This window comes from Sceloporus occidentalis, unplaced genomic scaffold (genome assembly GCF_023333645.1).
Source record: "Sceloporus occidentalis isolate IW3139 unplaced genomic scaffold, rSceOcc1.0.p SCAF_7, whole genome shotgun sequence".
NCBI lineage: Eukaryota > Metazoa > Chordata > Lepidosauria > Squamata > Phrynosomatidae > Sceloporus > Sceloporus occidentalis.
The window spans coordinates 54842598-54859724 of record NW_028316987.1 but is presented as its reverse complement, the minus strand read 5'-3'; the positions used below and the strand labels follow the sequence as shown (position 1 = coordinate 54859724).

General features: G+C 38.7%; 1 protein-coding gene across 6 annotated transcripts in view; it reads right to left on the bottom strand.

Moving 5' to 3' along the window:
- The window catches only part of RFTN1 (raftlin, lipid raft linker 1), a 147055-nt gene that overhangs the window by 24265 nt on the left and 105663 nt on the right, over positions 1-17127 (bottom strand). For all 6 annotated transcript variants that reach the window (XR_016281931.1, XM_089532988.1, XM_089532989.1 and 3 more), the window contains one exon: positions 13782-13897. Coding sequence is in view for 5 of the 6 variants with exons in the window: in XM_089532988.1 (XP_089389114.1) it covers positions 13782-13897 (116 nt within the window). In the remaining variant the exon portion in view is untranslated. The remainder of the gene's footprint in view (positions 1-13781; positions 13898-17127) is intronic.

Sequence of the window (17127 nt, the reverse complement as noted above, 5' to 3'; positions counted from 1 at the left end):
TTTACCTTTACTTTTTTTTTGACTAACCTATAAATCTTACACCAGTAACTTTTCTCCTTCTTACCAGCCCACCTGCATCCATGGATCATGTCCTAGGATTGCATTTGGTTTTTAGGTTTTTGAAAACAACAAACGTTCTTTCACTTCCACATTTCTTTGGCTCCTCCAGTCTCTTCAATATTTCCCTTGTTTCACAGTGGCCCTATCATACTCCGTTCTACACTTACTACCTGAGTGCATTATTAGAGGAAGTGGGTAAATGGCACTAAAGCCCAAGCATTTAGATATAGTTTTATACATAGCATTTGAAACAGTACAAGTGTTAATTTCTAACACCAGACATAAGGTTAATCTATAATAATATTTTTTCTTGTGTGTGTGTGTGTGAAGCTCAGCACAGAAAAGAAATGGTCAAAACCTCAAGAAACAAGACTTATTTCTAAAGCATATTTATAAGGAGGGGAGGGAGGAGATAGCATGAGCTGATCTGCAAATCAAACTGAGAGACGTTTCCTTCCGTGAGTGTGAGAGAGAGAGAGCAAAAATTTAATGAACTCATTCCCCATTCTCCCACTGTTGATAAGTAATCTCTGATCACACCTTGAGTGTCAAAAACCAGAGCATGTTGAGCTGGCTGTTTTCCTGTCTTGCAGCAGATAAAAAGAATTCAATTTTACTTATGATTTTGCTGTTTGTTTGTTTTTTCGCCTCTCACACAGCAATCGTCTAGCTCATTAGGAAAAACTAGAAAGCTCTGCAATTTGAGGGGGGAAAGAGAAAGAAATATCTAGGCCAAGCCAATATAAAAAACAACAACCTGTATTAGCAATTTTGACTTTCCTCCCTACTGCAGATTTAAAGATAAAATAAACTTGAGCAGCAAACAAAACAAGGTTTCCAATTGCTGTAAGAATTCAGAAAAGTTAATTTTAGATAATTTCTCCCACTAATCTGTGGATCAAATAACATGGCAGCTGTAGAATTTATATAATTTTATCAACCAAAAAGGATGTTTCTAGCCATAAATCTTGCTCAGACTTTTATATACTGAAACAAGACAACATAAGCAGTCCTAATATATGCTTGTCAAGGGAAGCAAGGAAGTAATGCCATCATTACATAGGAGGATGTTCCTATACATATTTGTCAAATTCATTGTCACCCAGAATAAACAGCCATTATTGTATCAACCAATACACACAAAACTGCGGGCAGATGTTTTCTGGAGATCTTTCCATCAGGTGCAGCTAACTTTGTTCACATGTCACTTGAAAAATACCCAATTAAGCTGCATTTGAATGCCAGATGATAGCATTCCACACTCAGTTCCAAAGTATTCTAAGGACATATCCTGACATTGAGATTAAGAGGCTAGACCCTCTTTGTGTGGAGTTGATATATATCAGATATGCACGTGTTCTGCAATAAGAATCTGTAAGACTGCAATCTTATTTGTTCTTACATGGAAGAAAGTCCCAGTCAACTTAGTGAGAATTATTAGTCAGATGAGTAATTAATCTCAGAGCCACTGGCAATAATCTTTGCGAACTCCTGGAGAACAGGGGAGATCCCAGCAGACTGGAGGAGGGCAAATGTTGTCCCCATCTTCAAAAAGAGGAAAAAGAGGATCCCAACAATTATCACCCAGTTAGTCTAACATCAATACCAGGAAAGATTCTAGAGCAGATCATTAAACAGAGGGTCTGTGAACATTTAGAAAGGAATGCAATAATCACAAAAAGTAAACATGAGCTTCTCAAAAACAAGCCATGCCAGACTAACATGATTTCTTTTTGATAAAATTACCAGCTTAGTAGATGAAGGGAATGCTGTGGATATAACATATCTTGATTTCAGTAAGGCTTTCAACAAGGTCACCCATAAGATTCTTGCAAACATATGGGCTAGACAATACAACTATTAGGCGTATTTGTAATTGTTTGACTGGCTGAACCCAAAGGGTGCTCGGCAATGGCTCCTTTTCATCATGGAGAGAAGTGACCAGTGGGGTGCACAGGGTTCTGTCCTGGGTCTAGTGCTATTCAACATCTTTATCAATAACTTGGACACAAGAGTATGTAGAGAGATCTTGTAGCACCTTTGAGACTGATTGAAAGAAATAATTTGGCAGAATGAGCTTTCGTAGACTGAAGTCTAATTCCTCAGATGCTTTTAAGGATGGGGGACGCCTGGTTTAACATGACTACATGTGGAAGTGATCTGATGCAGCCTAGAATCTTATTGGCCTTTTTAGTGAAGTAATAGTGCCATCTATTCGGCTTTTGTCAGGCCCCACCTGGAATATTTTGTCCAGTTCTGGGCACCACAGTTAAAAAAGGATGTTAACACACTGGAGCATGTCCAGAGGAGGGCGACCAAAATGATGATCATGATGATGATTATTATTATAGTTCATTTCTATAGCACTGTAAATGTACACAGCTCTGTACATACAAATGATCAAATCAATAAAAATGAAACCTTCCAATGGTGTACAATCTACAAAATACGTATAAAACAATAGGTAATAATATAAAATAGAATTGGCTAAAATAAGCAGGTGGTGTCTGGAAACCATGCCTAATGAAGAGAGACTTAGGGAGCTGGGTGTGTTTAGCCTGGAGAAGAGAAGGTTAAGAGGTGATATGATAGCCCTGTTTAAGTATTTGAAGGGGTGTCATATTGAGGATGGAGCAAGCTTGTTTTCTGCTGCTCCAGACCATAGGATCTGGAAAAATAGATTCAAACTATAGGAAAAGAGATTCCTCCTAAACATTAAGAGGAACTTCTTGACAGTAAGAGCTATTTGACAGTGGAACACACTCCCTAGGCGTCTCCTTCTTTGGAGGTTTTTAAACAGAGGCTGAATGATTTAAGAAGTATTGGTCTGAACTATCTTGTGGACATTTTTTGAACCTGAATTGGTTGCAGAAAAATGTCTATATACAATCTGGTATAGGCTAGGCAAATCTAAAATTAACTGAAGTTAAATTATGTCATTTCAGGATTACCCTCCTTAGGTTTTTAAAGAAATCTCTCCAAAACAGTTTTCAATCTGGAAATCATTAGTTGCCATGTAGATTTCATGGCTTGGACCTGAGTTACCTGTGGGAATGCCTCTCCCTACATAATCCACCCCGCACACTCAGAACATCGGGGAAGAATTTGTAGGAGAATTGTAATACTCGATTAACGACAACTTCCCATAGAGCATTCACTGTTGCAGCCCCTTAATTATGGAATAGTCTGCTGGAGGAGATCCGTCTTATCACTACCTTAGATGCCTTAAAGACAGATCTCTTCCAGCGGGCTTTCCCATCAGATTTGGTATAGAGATGATGATTAAGATCCCCCTCTCTAAGTATGATGGTATATGAATTGATGTTTGGAGATTTTAAAGAATAGGGATGTATAATTTAGTATTAGTATTTTATTGGCTGTTCAATTGCATTGTATTATTTTAATGATGCAATCTCGCTTTGATCCTTGGAAGAGGCGGGACATATAAATAAAAATTATTATTATTATTATTATTATTATTATTATTATTATTATTATTAGAAATAAAAGTTTAATGCCATTATTGTGACAAAAAAATTCACAAAGTTGCTTTCGCTCCCAAATTTCATGATACTCAGAATGGACATGATACTTGGAATGGAAGATGGAATTGCAATATGCCAGTGAGGCCATGTTCTACACCCATTGGATCTATACTGCTGCAGTACTTAAAACCCTATCAGACCTAACTGGGTAAGTTAAACTCTTCCCTCCGTAACCACATCAATAAAAGCTCAAATGTCATGCTGTTCTAAAATCCAAGTCCTGGATGTCACAAATTTTCACGTTCAGTAACCTAACAAACAGCAGTACCATTCTGAGTCAAACTAGGGATCCCAGATGGAAATAGAACCTGAAGGAAGGACAACTGAAGCTCCATCTCTCCTCATGGCCCTAATGCATACCAAACTGGAGAGTGTGAGTTCAGTATTTTAAGGGAATCTGGCACAAAAGCAAAAACTACTTGAGTGTAATTTGTTTTTGTTTTTTAATTAAAGCAGGTAAATCTCAGGTTTCCAGCACAGAGATTCATTGTTTTACCCCATGAAGAACTGACTCTTTTCCTTATATGTGTGCACATTGACATATACCTTTAAGAGCTCCTTTTCAAGTAGGTGGAGGAAGACTTGATAAGTATTGTATATACTCTTGTATAAGTTGAGGGCAGGTTTTGGTGTCAAAATTAAGCATTTTGATATGAACCATGGGTAAGTTGAGTGTAAAACCTTCAGGCTCAGCAGGAGGCTCCTTGGATCCACAGCGGCTCTGTGGCATTTCCCCACCATGGTGGACAAATGGCTGCATCAGAGAAATGCAACAGCACTTCTTAGCTGCATCAGAGAAATGCCAAAGAACCACTGTCACTACCATTTTTCTTCCCAGGCATTGCAAAAGTTCACCAGAGACAGAAGAGGACTCAGTGCTTTTTTTAGGTTCTCCCAGGATGGACTATGTCCCTACCCATAGTTGAGAGCTTTTGCCAAGTCATCAAGAAAGATTCTTGGCTTCTCCGCTTACTAGAGATGGGAGTGGTGTCGAAGAGGCGAAGGGTGCCTGTTGCCTGTTCAACCCAGTGCCAACCCATAGTAAAGAGCTATCACCAAGTTGCCCAAAAGGCTTCTTGCCCCCTCTGCTTCCAAGAGTCTGTGGACACAGTCTGTGCAAAGATATCCTAGAAGAAGCAGGATAATCTGTTCCAAGATATCCTGGAAGAAGTATTGCTCTCACCACCACAGCAGAGAAGCCCTAAAAGAATCACCAGAGAGAGAAAGTAGAAGGGACCCTTGTTTCCTTCAGGCTCTCCAGGAATTTACTAACCTCTTGGACTCTCTGAGCTTAGCTTGTGTCAAGAGAGCCTGGAAGAAACATCCACCTGCTCTGTTCTCCCCGCCATTGTAGAGAAGCCCCACCACTGGCAGCATTTTTTCAGCAGGCGTTACAAAAACCCAGAAATAATGCCATGGTGGATTGAGGTACTGCACTGACCTGTGTTTTAAACTGACCCATGTTTTGGGGGTTGATTTTTTTTTTTTTTGCCATAAATTTTTCAACTTATACACAAGTGTATTTTGTATGGCCTTGAATCAATTGGAGGATGTGCAAAAATGTTTCTGAAAAGCAAAATTTTGCATATTACTGTAAATTAGGACATACAAATCATAAAGCAATGTTACGAACCATATTCCCCTTTTCTTAGTGTTTTAATTAGGAAATCCAAATTCTACACTTTTGTAGTTCTTGTAATGTTCTATAGGAGATGAAAATACATTCTAAGTTCAGAGAACAAATACTACAATGAAAACCGTTTGAGAGAATGAGTTATTTTTAGCCCACTGCTGTTTATTTTCATAACATCTATCTGGTACAAACACCATGTAAAAAAGGTGTAAGAAATTTTCCTTCTGCTCAAAGTGCAGCCTTTCTAACTTAAAGGGCTGCTGCCAAACAATACATCTGACATTATTCTCTGTAAAACCTGAACATATGGCTTTCTGAACTAGCAAGACAAGTTCAGCTAGTTGACTGAAGAAGCTAGACAGACAAACATACACAAAAAGACCTTTAAAGAAAGAACCTCCCTAACAAATGAACACACACACACCATTAACAACCTTCCTGCTCTTCAGAAAGAGAACCCAGAGGCCCAATCCTGCCTCCTTTGTAGGTCACCTTCAAACAGCACACAGGACCTTTCAAAGGGCTAGATTTCACGCTCATCACCTTTGGCTCCCTGCTGCTCTGAGCAGGCCTCATTTGTGTGACTACAGATATCAAACTGTGTTGATCAAATCCAAAATCACTATGCATTTAGCAGATCAAGGCTGAAGGCCAAATTGAAGATGGCTCTTTAGAAATACTTCCTGATAAAAGCAGCAGATTATCATATCTGTGCAACTGCTCCCAAACCTCCTCACTGCCCCAGGTCAGTATCAGGAACTGCTTTATGAATGTCTCACAGCAAAAACTACAGCTACATGGCAGTTTGATTTCCACTAGGCAATCTGCCAACTCAACAGATTTGAGAATGTATATTTGTGTGTGTGTATGTGCATGTGTGCCTTCAAGTGTCGACTTACAGCGACCCCATGAATTTCATAGAGTTTTCTTAGGCAAGGAATACTCAAGAGGAAGTATTGCCAGTTCCTTCCTCTGAAATATAGCTAACAGCACCTGGTATTCATTGGCAGACTCCCATCCAAGTACTATCCAGGGCTGACTCTGGTTACATCCAAGATCAGATGAGATCTAGTGCCTTCAAAATATTTAGGTCCTTATCTCTGTCAAATGTTGAAAATGCACAGACAGGACGAAATTACACTTTGAAATCCCCTGCAAGAAAGAAGAGGGAAAGCCATGACCACACTCCCTAAACCAGTGATGGCGAACCTATGGCACGTGTGCCAGAGGTGGCACACAGAGCCCTCTCTGTGGGCACATGTGCTGTTGCCCCAGCACAGAGTTTGCGAGAGTTTGTTACTAGAAAGCCAGAGGGACACAGCACTTTGCAATAAATAAGTGGCTTTTGTGTTGCAGTTTGGGCACTCAGCCTGTGAAAGGTTTGCCATCACTGCCCTAAACCATTCAAAGCATATTCAAAAAATCAAGTTGCAGCAACATTCTGCAGCCAGGACTTGGTTTCAGACAAAACCAATCTGATTAGAAAAGCTTTATCTTTCTCAGTTGGGGCAAAAGTCCGATGACAGATTAGATACTGGAAGCAAAAGCAAAAAAAGATTAATCAGAGACCTGCCTTTGTGAGCAGCATTAAAACCATCCAAGAAGTTTCAGTGCTAGATGGCACAAAATCTTTTGCAGCTAATGAGCCTCAACAGCTGTAGGGCTGAACTAACAGGACAGCAGAAGACATACCATCATTAAAAGCCCTCATTCAAAGGCACAAAATACTATCACTGTTTGTTTTGACTAATTTTAAATAGTTAAATAATGCACATGTTCTTGCTTCCCTTCTCTATCACTTCACAAGGGCCACAATCTGTGATAACTGGAAGGTTCACATCTTCTGCACAGTGACACTTTACACATCCACTAAGTGCGTCAGAGTGCTGAGCATGCCCCCCTTGCCTACACTTAAGAAATCATTATTGTTGTTTGTTGTTATGGGCCTTAAAGTAGTTTCTGACATTTGGCAACCCATCCTATCATGGGGTTTGCTGAGGCTGAAAGTGTATGACTTATCCAAGGTTACCCAGTGGTTTCTATGGCTGAGAAGGGATTCAGACTCTGGTCTCCAGAGTCATAGTCCACTCTCAAACAACTATGTCACACTGGCTTTGTATGAAACCATACAGTTCTTAAAAACTAATAATGGTTAGGATTTTCGTTGTTATTGTTCATATGACAACACCAGTTCCTACTCAAATGCAAAAGTGCAGTTAAATGAAATTATAAATCCTGTCCACATGGTCGCCACCACTTTCACATAATGGACATAATGGACGCACCGCGTCCGTTACGTCGTGAGTACGTCATTGGCACACTAGTGACATAACCTGGATGCCAGTAAAAGAACCCAGAAAAGCCAGGTTCTTTTAACTCTGGAGGGATGTCGGACGGTCTAGCAGCTGCAGCATCCCTCCGGAGTTAAAATGGGTGCCTGCAAACTACCGTTTTCAGGCGGTCTGTACCAGGCCTATATCCCTAACAGAGGAGAAGTAGTATAGAAGCAAATCAATCATATAGTATTAATATGGTTTATAGGAGCATTTTAATTTTTTAGGAGTGAGGAAACCCTTTTGGATGATCCTACCTCTAAGATTAATGGATCAAATTGCTCTGCTGAAGTTTCCTGTGTATTTTTCTGCTAACAGGACTGGTGTTTCTGGTTCAGTCTATGGAACCAGAAAAGAAGATGGGTGGTTGACACCATCATTCCTAGTTATGAGATGTTGGAGACAGTGGCTTCAACAGCAAAGGGAAAGTCATCACAAATCTGAGTTTTCAGATGGCCTGAACTCAACTTAGAAATAAACCTATAGTGGTATTGGCGGCTAAGAAATGTTACTTCACAATCTTCATGGCATCAGCACTGGTTAAACAAGCAGAATTTTTCCACACGTTGAAGAACTTATTAGATTTTGGTACACCTGGGTTTAGTGGAGTCTTCAGCAGTCCATTGTAGCTGGCTTTTGGTACATTTTTCAGATATAGCAACTTGCAATAATTCTGACTCCACAGTTAGAGAACCAGTTATGAACACACTCATGATTATTTCTTATACTACCACAGATATGTTACAAATGAGACAAAGAATTTTGCAACATTAGCTTTCATAGTCTCAATTCACTTCTGATGATTCTATGATTCTATGAAGTAGCATCTGATGAAGGAGACTAACTCTATAAAAGCTTGTTCTACAAATTTATCTCAGGCTGCATCCACAGTGCAGAAATAATCCTGTGTGATACCACTTTAACAGCCATGGCTCAATGCTACAGAATTCTGGGAATTGTAGTTCTGTGAGACATTTAGCCTTCCCTGTCAGAGAGCTCTGGTGTCGGAATAAACTATAATTCCCAGCATTCCCTAGCATTGAGCCATGGCAGTTAAAAGTGGTGTCAAGATGGATTATTTCTGCAGTGTGGATGCAGCCTTTAAGGTACTGTACTACAAGGCCCTTTGGCAATATTTCAATTTGTGCAACCTAAGGTTACTTTAGTGGGGTTATCTCACCTTTCTTTGGTAACTATAACAACATCCAGAACGGAAGTGGGATCTTCAGTGGTAACAGTAAATAAATGATATGGTTCCTGTGACAGTGAAGGAAGATACTGAAGATGCCTGTTGAAGAAGCACTAATCAAGATCTTTGATTTATTTTGGTCTCTGACCAAAATGGCTGATCATTAGTGGCATGATTCTGTGCTGTTCCTAGCTTGCAAGATTTATTATTATCTTTACATGTATAAAGATATGGAAGGATTCCAAAAGGGAAGAAAGGAAGTCTCCTGGATAATTCTCCCACCCCCACCCCCCCAGCTCAGAAGTGGATTGGGGAGCTGTCTGGTAGACATGCACCTTAGAAATTACAACATTCTCTATTGCAAAGCTGAAAAATATGAAAGATTTATTAAGGTCGGCTAGACTGAAGCTTCTCCAAATAAAGATTTATAATACAGTGCGCCCGCATCATACGTGGGCGCATTATACGCTGTTTTCAGCATATGCTGAAAGTAGCGCTGGAAGAAGCTGTGCCATGCACCGGAAGAAACAATGGCGTGTACACCTGTGGCGCGCACGCACTGCCACCACCCTGCACCACCCCGCCACAAGCCCCATTGCTTGTAGTGAGGCTCGAGCTTATGCGCTATTTCTTTTATGCGGGGGGGGGGGGTCCAGAACGGATCCCCCGCGTAAAAGAAGGGTGCACTGTATTATTGAGGGACCTTGGATGGACCATGCTGAATAGGGATGGAGAAACCTCCCTGCTCAGTTGGTGATTTATTAATAATATGTGACTGTGGTTTTTAGTAATTGCAGTAATATTACTTAGTTGGATCTGTAATGGTAGAATTAATTTTTTTCTTTTGTGTTTTTCTCTTAATTAAATTCAGAATTGGCTGTGTATGTGTGTGTGTCAGAGTTGTATTGTGTATTAATTATCTCTCTTTTTCCTTCCTTTCTTTTCCTCTTTATGTCTTTTTATTTTCTGAATGAATATTATTTTGAATGTAAATGAGATTGTTTGTGTTAAAATTAATTAATGTTATTTATTTCAAAAATCCTCTGGTTTAAAAATTAACAAAACAAAATCTTTGTCACAATAACAACAAATGCACATCTCAAATTTGTTTTCAACACCATCCAAATATTTAAAAACTTGCATATCTAACAATCAATATCTCAAAGTCTCCACAGAAAAAAATTGCAGCCAATTTCCCTCATTGAGGAAATAAAACAGACACGGAAAAAACTATGTCTCTCTTGGCTAACATATTTCTACAGAACTGTATTAACCAAGGGAAAAGATCAAGAATATCCAAATCATTTATATATGGGATAAAAGAAACAGGGGGACTAGGGATACTTCACTCATCACTATATTATGATTCCTATCAAAGTTGACATCTAATTAGAATAACAGATAAACCAACTACAAGTACATAGCTTCCTTTAGAAGTAAATAACATCAAGGAAGATTGGATAAGGGGAATAGCATTCTGGGACTTTTTACATAAACATCTTAAAGAAATCAAGAATCTTTATCTCTTTAATACATTTTCAATCTGACATAAATGGAAGGATAAGCTGTTCAAAATCCCATCCCCACTGACCCCACTGCTTTGTTGCCCACTTTTTTTTTTAACTGTAATGATAATCTACTTACAAAGAATGGAAACTAAAGATCTCTACAGATTCACTGGTGTTTTTTTCTTTTCAAAGTAAAAAGCACAAAACAAACAAACAAACAAACAAATGGGTAGCCAGTTAGAAGAACAACTAGGAAATACAAGAAACCTCTGGATTCAAATACACCAAATCATTCACTTTCTTTCCCATCACACTATAAAAATGAAAAGCAATAAAACCTTAAGTTAGCTTGAAACACCTACAATAGCAGTAGCAGCTACATTTCTATACTGCTTCATACTGAATTCAGCAGTATCTAAGCTAGTGGGTCCCCAAACTGTGTCCTTTAAGAGATTTTGAACATCAGCTCCCAGAAGCCTCAGCTATGTTGGCCAGAGATTTTGGGAGCTGAAGTCCTAAATCCCTTAAAGAGCACAGTTTGGGGACCACTGTCTGTTCTAAGCAGTTTATAACGTGTAAGCCAACTGCCCCCAACATGCTGGGAACTCATTTAGTGAACTCGGAAGGATACCAGGCTGAGTCAACCCTGGAGCCCCTGACTTTGATCTAACTCACAATCTTGTGGCTGTGAGTGGCTATAGTACCAGCATTTAACCACTGCACCACCAGGGCTCCCTGGAGATGCTAAGGATAATCCTAAAGGCCTAACATCCAAGATCTGTTCTGCCCCATTAGAAACCAAACTCCCTAAGGCTATAGGGGTCACACAGATTTGATAAATGGCTTCAAAAGCAATATAGACAATAACATCTGGTCTTTTTTATGGAAAAATCTATCAAGTAAGACAATCTCTATTAATATTAAAGAACAAATTAATCAACCATTTGTACTTAACTCTAATCAAAGTACAATACCTGGGTGGTGCTTTTAATGGTAAATGCTGGTGAAATCATGGTGCAAAAGGCACCTATTTACATATATGGTGGGAATGCCCCCAGGTAACAGGATAATAGAGTAAAGTTTTCCAAATGATAAGCAAAATACAAATCAAATAGTTAATGCTGACCCTAAAATGCCTTTATTTGATAATCAAAATAGATCACTGAAACATAAAGAGCTAATTAGCCTCTTGTGTTTAGCTACAAGGCTTGAAATGGCTTTGAAGTGGAAAAAATCAGAGCCCTTTATCAACAGAATATTGGATAAAATATATTCGGGATATTGCTTTGATAGAAAAAGGGTCTTCGTAATATGAATGGTCCAAGATTATGCTCTGTCCCCTATATATGAAAACTAATATTTGAAACATGTTATTTGATTTTTTATCTTTGTCATTGTTTAAATAAAAGTGTTTTTAAAGGACAAGCACTCATTAGATCCCACCAATATCAACAATCAACAAGGAACATCAACAATCTAAGATATGTGGCTGACACTATATTACTAGCAGAAAACATCAGGGACTTGGAACAACTACTTAGGGGTCAAGGAAAAAAAGTTCGAAGGCATGCTTGTTGCTGAACATAGAAGAAATAAAAATACTGTAATGATCAGGGAGGACCTGCATAAATTCAACCTAGACAATGAGGAAATTGAAATAGTTAAAGACTTCTTGTACCTTGGATCAAATATTTATCAGAATGGAGACTGCAGTCAAGAGATAAGGAGACTAACTGCTTTATCACACTAGGGGGCAAACGGGATTTAAATGAGAGTTAAACTAGAGAAAACCAGGAAATGTCGTGTGATAAACCTCAGGCATTTCCTGGTTTTCTCTAGTTTAACTCTTGTTTAAATCCTGTTTGCCCTCTAGTGTGGTAAAGCAGTAAGAATAGGAAGGGCAACAATGAAAGAACTAGAAAAGATTTTAAAGAGCAAAGATATACAATTGAGCACTAAAGTTAAAATAATCTAAGTCATGGTATCCCCCATCACTATGTATGGATATGAGAGATGGACATTAAAAAAAAACCAGATAAAAAGAATATCAACTTATTTGAGATGTGTTTCTGGAGAAGGGCTATGATACTGTGGACAGCCAGAAAGACAAACAAATGGATCCTTGAACAGATCAAGCCTGAAATACTCCAAGAAGCCAGGATGATCAAACTGAGGCTGTCATACTTTGGCCACATCATGAGAAAGCAGTAATGCTAGGAAAAGCTTGAGTGTAGTAGAAAGAGAGGAAGAGGCTGCATGCCATATGGCTAAACCAAGGGAGACTTAAGCAGAGCAGTGGAAGACAGGGGTTGTGGTGATGTCTCATCCACAGAGTTGCATGAATCGAGGTCAGCTCAAGGGCAGTTAACGACAACAGCAATGGATACCACCAACCTAAACAGATACCACCAACCTGACCAACCTGGTCAGGCTCCAACTGTCTATCCTTAGATAAGGTGACCGAGTGACCAGTGACATCTCAACACTCATCCTGGATGAAACCAGATCCCTGTCAGTTTCACTTTCAAACCTGGGCTAAATTGAAACCAAATTCATTTCTCCTGCTGGGTGAGCTATGCCAAGGGATAGATGCTCACCCTATATTAGAGATGACTGCATCACCCACCCACCCAACTTTAAATTTCAAGTATCCAGTGGTCAATGCTTATTCTCAGGGAGTGGCAAGAAGAGCTTTTCAGCTCTACTAATAATTATTATAATAATTATAAAACCTACTTAAATAAATGGGTATTGTGTGTTGCAACTCACTTTGCTAGGATCGCTTTAATAGTTCTGGAACTGAACAGTGATAAGCAGATATACTACAATATTTTAAGAAAGAGCTACATGAGCATGATTGATGTTAACCATGTACTTAAGCACTAATTTGCAAAACTGCAAAAGCCAAATGACCTGCAAAATACATTTCTGACATTTGTTGTAATTAAATACATTCAGTTTCAACAATTTTAAAAGCTTTTGCAAAATACAAAGGAGATTTCACCACTGGCACAATGAAGAGTCTCATAAAAAAGATTCAGAGCACTGTTTTATGTATTCTTTTTCCCCCTATAAAGAGACAGTTTCCAAGTGAAGAGTTACAGGTGTATCTTACAAAGGATGGCATCTCTATCAAAAGGGTATTTGTGTTTTAATGCTCCATTCCATTATTATATTTTGAAAACTGTTGTGAGAAATAGGAAGATGATGGTACCCATCATAAATTACTTGTAAAATGCATGAAGCTGCCCCAAACACCCAATACTACCTAGTTCATCAGTGTGAAACAACATTAGAATTTTTTTTAAATGAGAAAACTAATCAAATTTAAATTAAGCTAATTCTACAACAAGAAGACACATTTCATCTTAGTTCCAAAAAAATGTACTTCAGTTTAGCTATTTTTAATGTGTTTCACTTAGCAGAAAGTGTGCAACAAACAAAATAAAAACAATGGATTTATCTTTGGCTCATGATTCAGAGTAGTAGAAACAAACAAAAAAATGTACTTACTTCCAGGACTGTCCACTGCTCTACAACAATAGCATCATAGCCTTGTGTATTTTTGCTGTCATCCATAGAAAGATCTTCAAAGACAAACAGTCCATCTGCCATGCCCTGGAAGGAATCTGTGTGAGAACATATTATTTCAGTAAGACGTAGAATTAAGTACAACTTTTAAAAGTGTGTTTTCTTTGATCGGAACCCACATGTCTTCTTGGAAGGACTACAGCAGTAGACCAACTGTAGAAGTCTAGAGGGCCATATTAGCCCCACAGGAGATCTTGCTAGCAGGCTATATTAATCCAACAGAAGATCCCCCAGTACACCCATTCTGGCAAAAAAAAGTACAGTCGGCCCTTCTTATACACTGATTTTTTATACACGGATTCAAGCATACATGGTTTGAAAATGTTCCAAAAAAAGTATAAATTTCAAATATCAAACCTTGATTTTCCTTGTTTTTATAAGGGACACCATTTTGCTATGTCATTATATTTAATGGGACTTGAGCACACACGGATATTGTTATCCACGGGGGATCTTGGAACCAAACCCCAGTGTATAACAAGGGTCCACTGTATCACCTTTTTGTCCTACAACACCTTCTGAGGGATAATGCGCTTCCTTGTCCAGTTTTTGGGCCTTTTTGAGACCCTAGAGGGCATTTTGAACAAAAAGGGGGGGGGGGAGGTTTTTGGTTGGGTTTTTGTTTTGTTTTTTGCATTTTTACCCTTGGTCCAGGGGGTGATAATGCCTTCCATACCTAGTGGAAGTCACTTTGGAACCAACTTTTTATTATTATTATTCCTGCAAGGCCCGGGGAACACAAAAATAGCCCTAGGAGACTCCATGCAACCCACAGGCCGCACTTTGCGCACTCCTGGTTTACAGAATAAAATGGGGGGAGAGGATGGGAGCATTGCATGGTTCTTCATTAGGATGAATGAGACTGGAAGATTTACATATGAATTCATGGATCCAAAGTTGTATTGCTAGCAATTATTATGGGAGGATACTTACTACAAACATTCATATTTCTGGCACTCAAGATCTAATTGTGAAGCAGAACCATGGTTCTTCCAAAATTATGGATGCATAACCACACCTGAAAAGTAGCCTAGAAGGAACATCTACCCAAATGAGTGTTATCTCCTATGTATACAGGACACTAAAATCATCTTCTGAGGCTCTTTGCTGGAAGCTCCCTCCTAATGAAACAAGGTAAGTGACTACTGAAAAGTGGCTTTTATCATTAGTGGAATCCTGGGACCCTTTCAGACACAACTCTATCACTATGATTCCACTTTAACTCCCATGATAACTTCTAATGGAATCCTGGAATTTGCAAGATAAGGAAGGGGCATTTAGAATTCTTAGCCAAAGAGCTACAGTGCCTAATGAAACTACAACTCACAAGATTCCACAAGATGTAGCCATGCCAATTAATAGTGCTATAATTGCATAGTATGAATGGGCCCCTAGTTCTGGAATTCCCACTCCAGAACCCTTACTACCTGTTGGGATTTGGTTCCAGGACCTGGCTTGGATACCAACATCTGTGATTGTTCAAATCCCATTATATGCAATGATGTAGTAAAATTGTGTCCTTTATATAAATTTGCAAAATCATGTTTTTCTTTTTGTAATATTTTCAAGCCATGGATGGTTGAATTGTGGATATAGAATCCATGGATATGGAGAGTTGATATTATCGTCTTTGGCCACTTGATGAGACCCTTTTTGTCTTCTCATTCCTCCAATGTGTTACTGTTGTTTTTATACCATGGCAATTTTAAAGTATTATGCTTTAATATTATATTCTTGCACTTTATGATTCTGAACTGCCCCAAGAGGGTTGGCTATTGGATGCCATAGAAAGGTAGTTAGTTTGTTTTTGTTTTGTTTTTTTAAAAAAGCCTGATATATACACATACTTTATGGGCCAAAAACTGATTGGTCCTCTCCTTTTGCCAAAAAGAGAGGGAAACAACAAATGATATATACAAATGTTTGGAAAAACAGAAACAAGGATGTATCTCATTCATAAAACATATATGTCTATATTCACAATATCGAAACTCAATGGTCACAAACACTCAACAGTACACACATGAATAACACTCTGTTCATTGTGAAAGTCAATAATGAACCAGGTCCATGAAATAAATGTATGCTGTAGCATGAGGATGTAACATATAGTTTGTACTGGTAGCAACAGTCCTTTTAAAGTCCTTTTGACGGCTACCTCCGGAGTTGTCTGTGGCCGTTTCGACACTCAAGTAGTCTTCATCAGAATTATAGAGTTTTTCTATGCCGGATTAATATGGTCAAATATATATTCCATGCTTCCATGCCATTACGCAGTATAGCTTGAACTGATAAGAAGATTGCCTTCCTTTTGCCATCTGATATTTTTGAGTTGAGAATATAGATACCAGTGCTACTCAAAGTGGTGGTTCAGGGACAGGTGCAGGTCCCTGAGTCATCATTTCCAAGTCCCTGAAGAGTCTCCAGGAAGGACAGAAATAACTGTAGCCAAACTAACTGGCACAAAAAAAATTCTGATCCCCCAACAGAAAATTTGAGATGCCTTGAACTATACCATACTAAAACTAGCATGGTGATCCTAATTCTTCTCAACTGTGTACAAAATGAATGAGTGAAAATAAGATTTCCTAGAATCAAGGTTGGTGTCCCCAATCTCAACTGCATATCTTCCAGTGGCCTTCTTAAGCAAGGTTAGTAATGGAGGGCTCATCCAGGAATGCAATGTAACACTCTTTAGGGGTGTCTTTTATCCACAGTACTCTGTCCCCCAATCTAAATGACACATATGCAGAGATATCTTGTAGCACTTTTGAGACTAATTGAAAGAAAGAAATTGGTAGCATGAGCTTTCAGACTTCAGTCTACTTCCTCAGATGCATTATCAGTTGCATAGTAGACTGAAATCTACAAAAGCTAATACTGCCAATTTTTCTTTTAGTTAGTCTCAAAGGTGCTACACGATCTCTCTACGTACTGATTCTGCAGACTAACATGGCTATATCTTCAAATGACACATAGTTTGTCCTGTTTTGTTTCCTGTAATCATCTATGCTTTTCCATTCCAAAAGGAAGCCTGTTAATTCGAAATACAATAGAATGTGCTGCTTCCTGTCCATTTGTATGCATTTTGACTGAGAACCCAGAGACTGAGAATACATCTTTGTTATCAAGTTGATGAACAGTTTTATCTTTGCTGAAAATCTCTTTTACTACTTGGTCTCCAAGATAACTCTAGTGATAACTCCAGTTTCTGATCCAAATCTTTTGTTTCCAAGATCCCCCCCCCCCCAAAAGGGAGATGTCCACA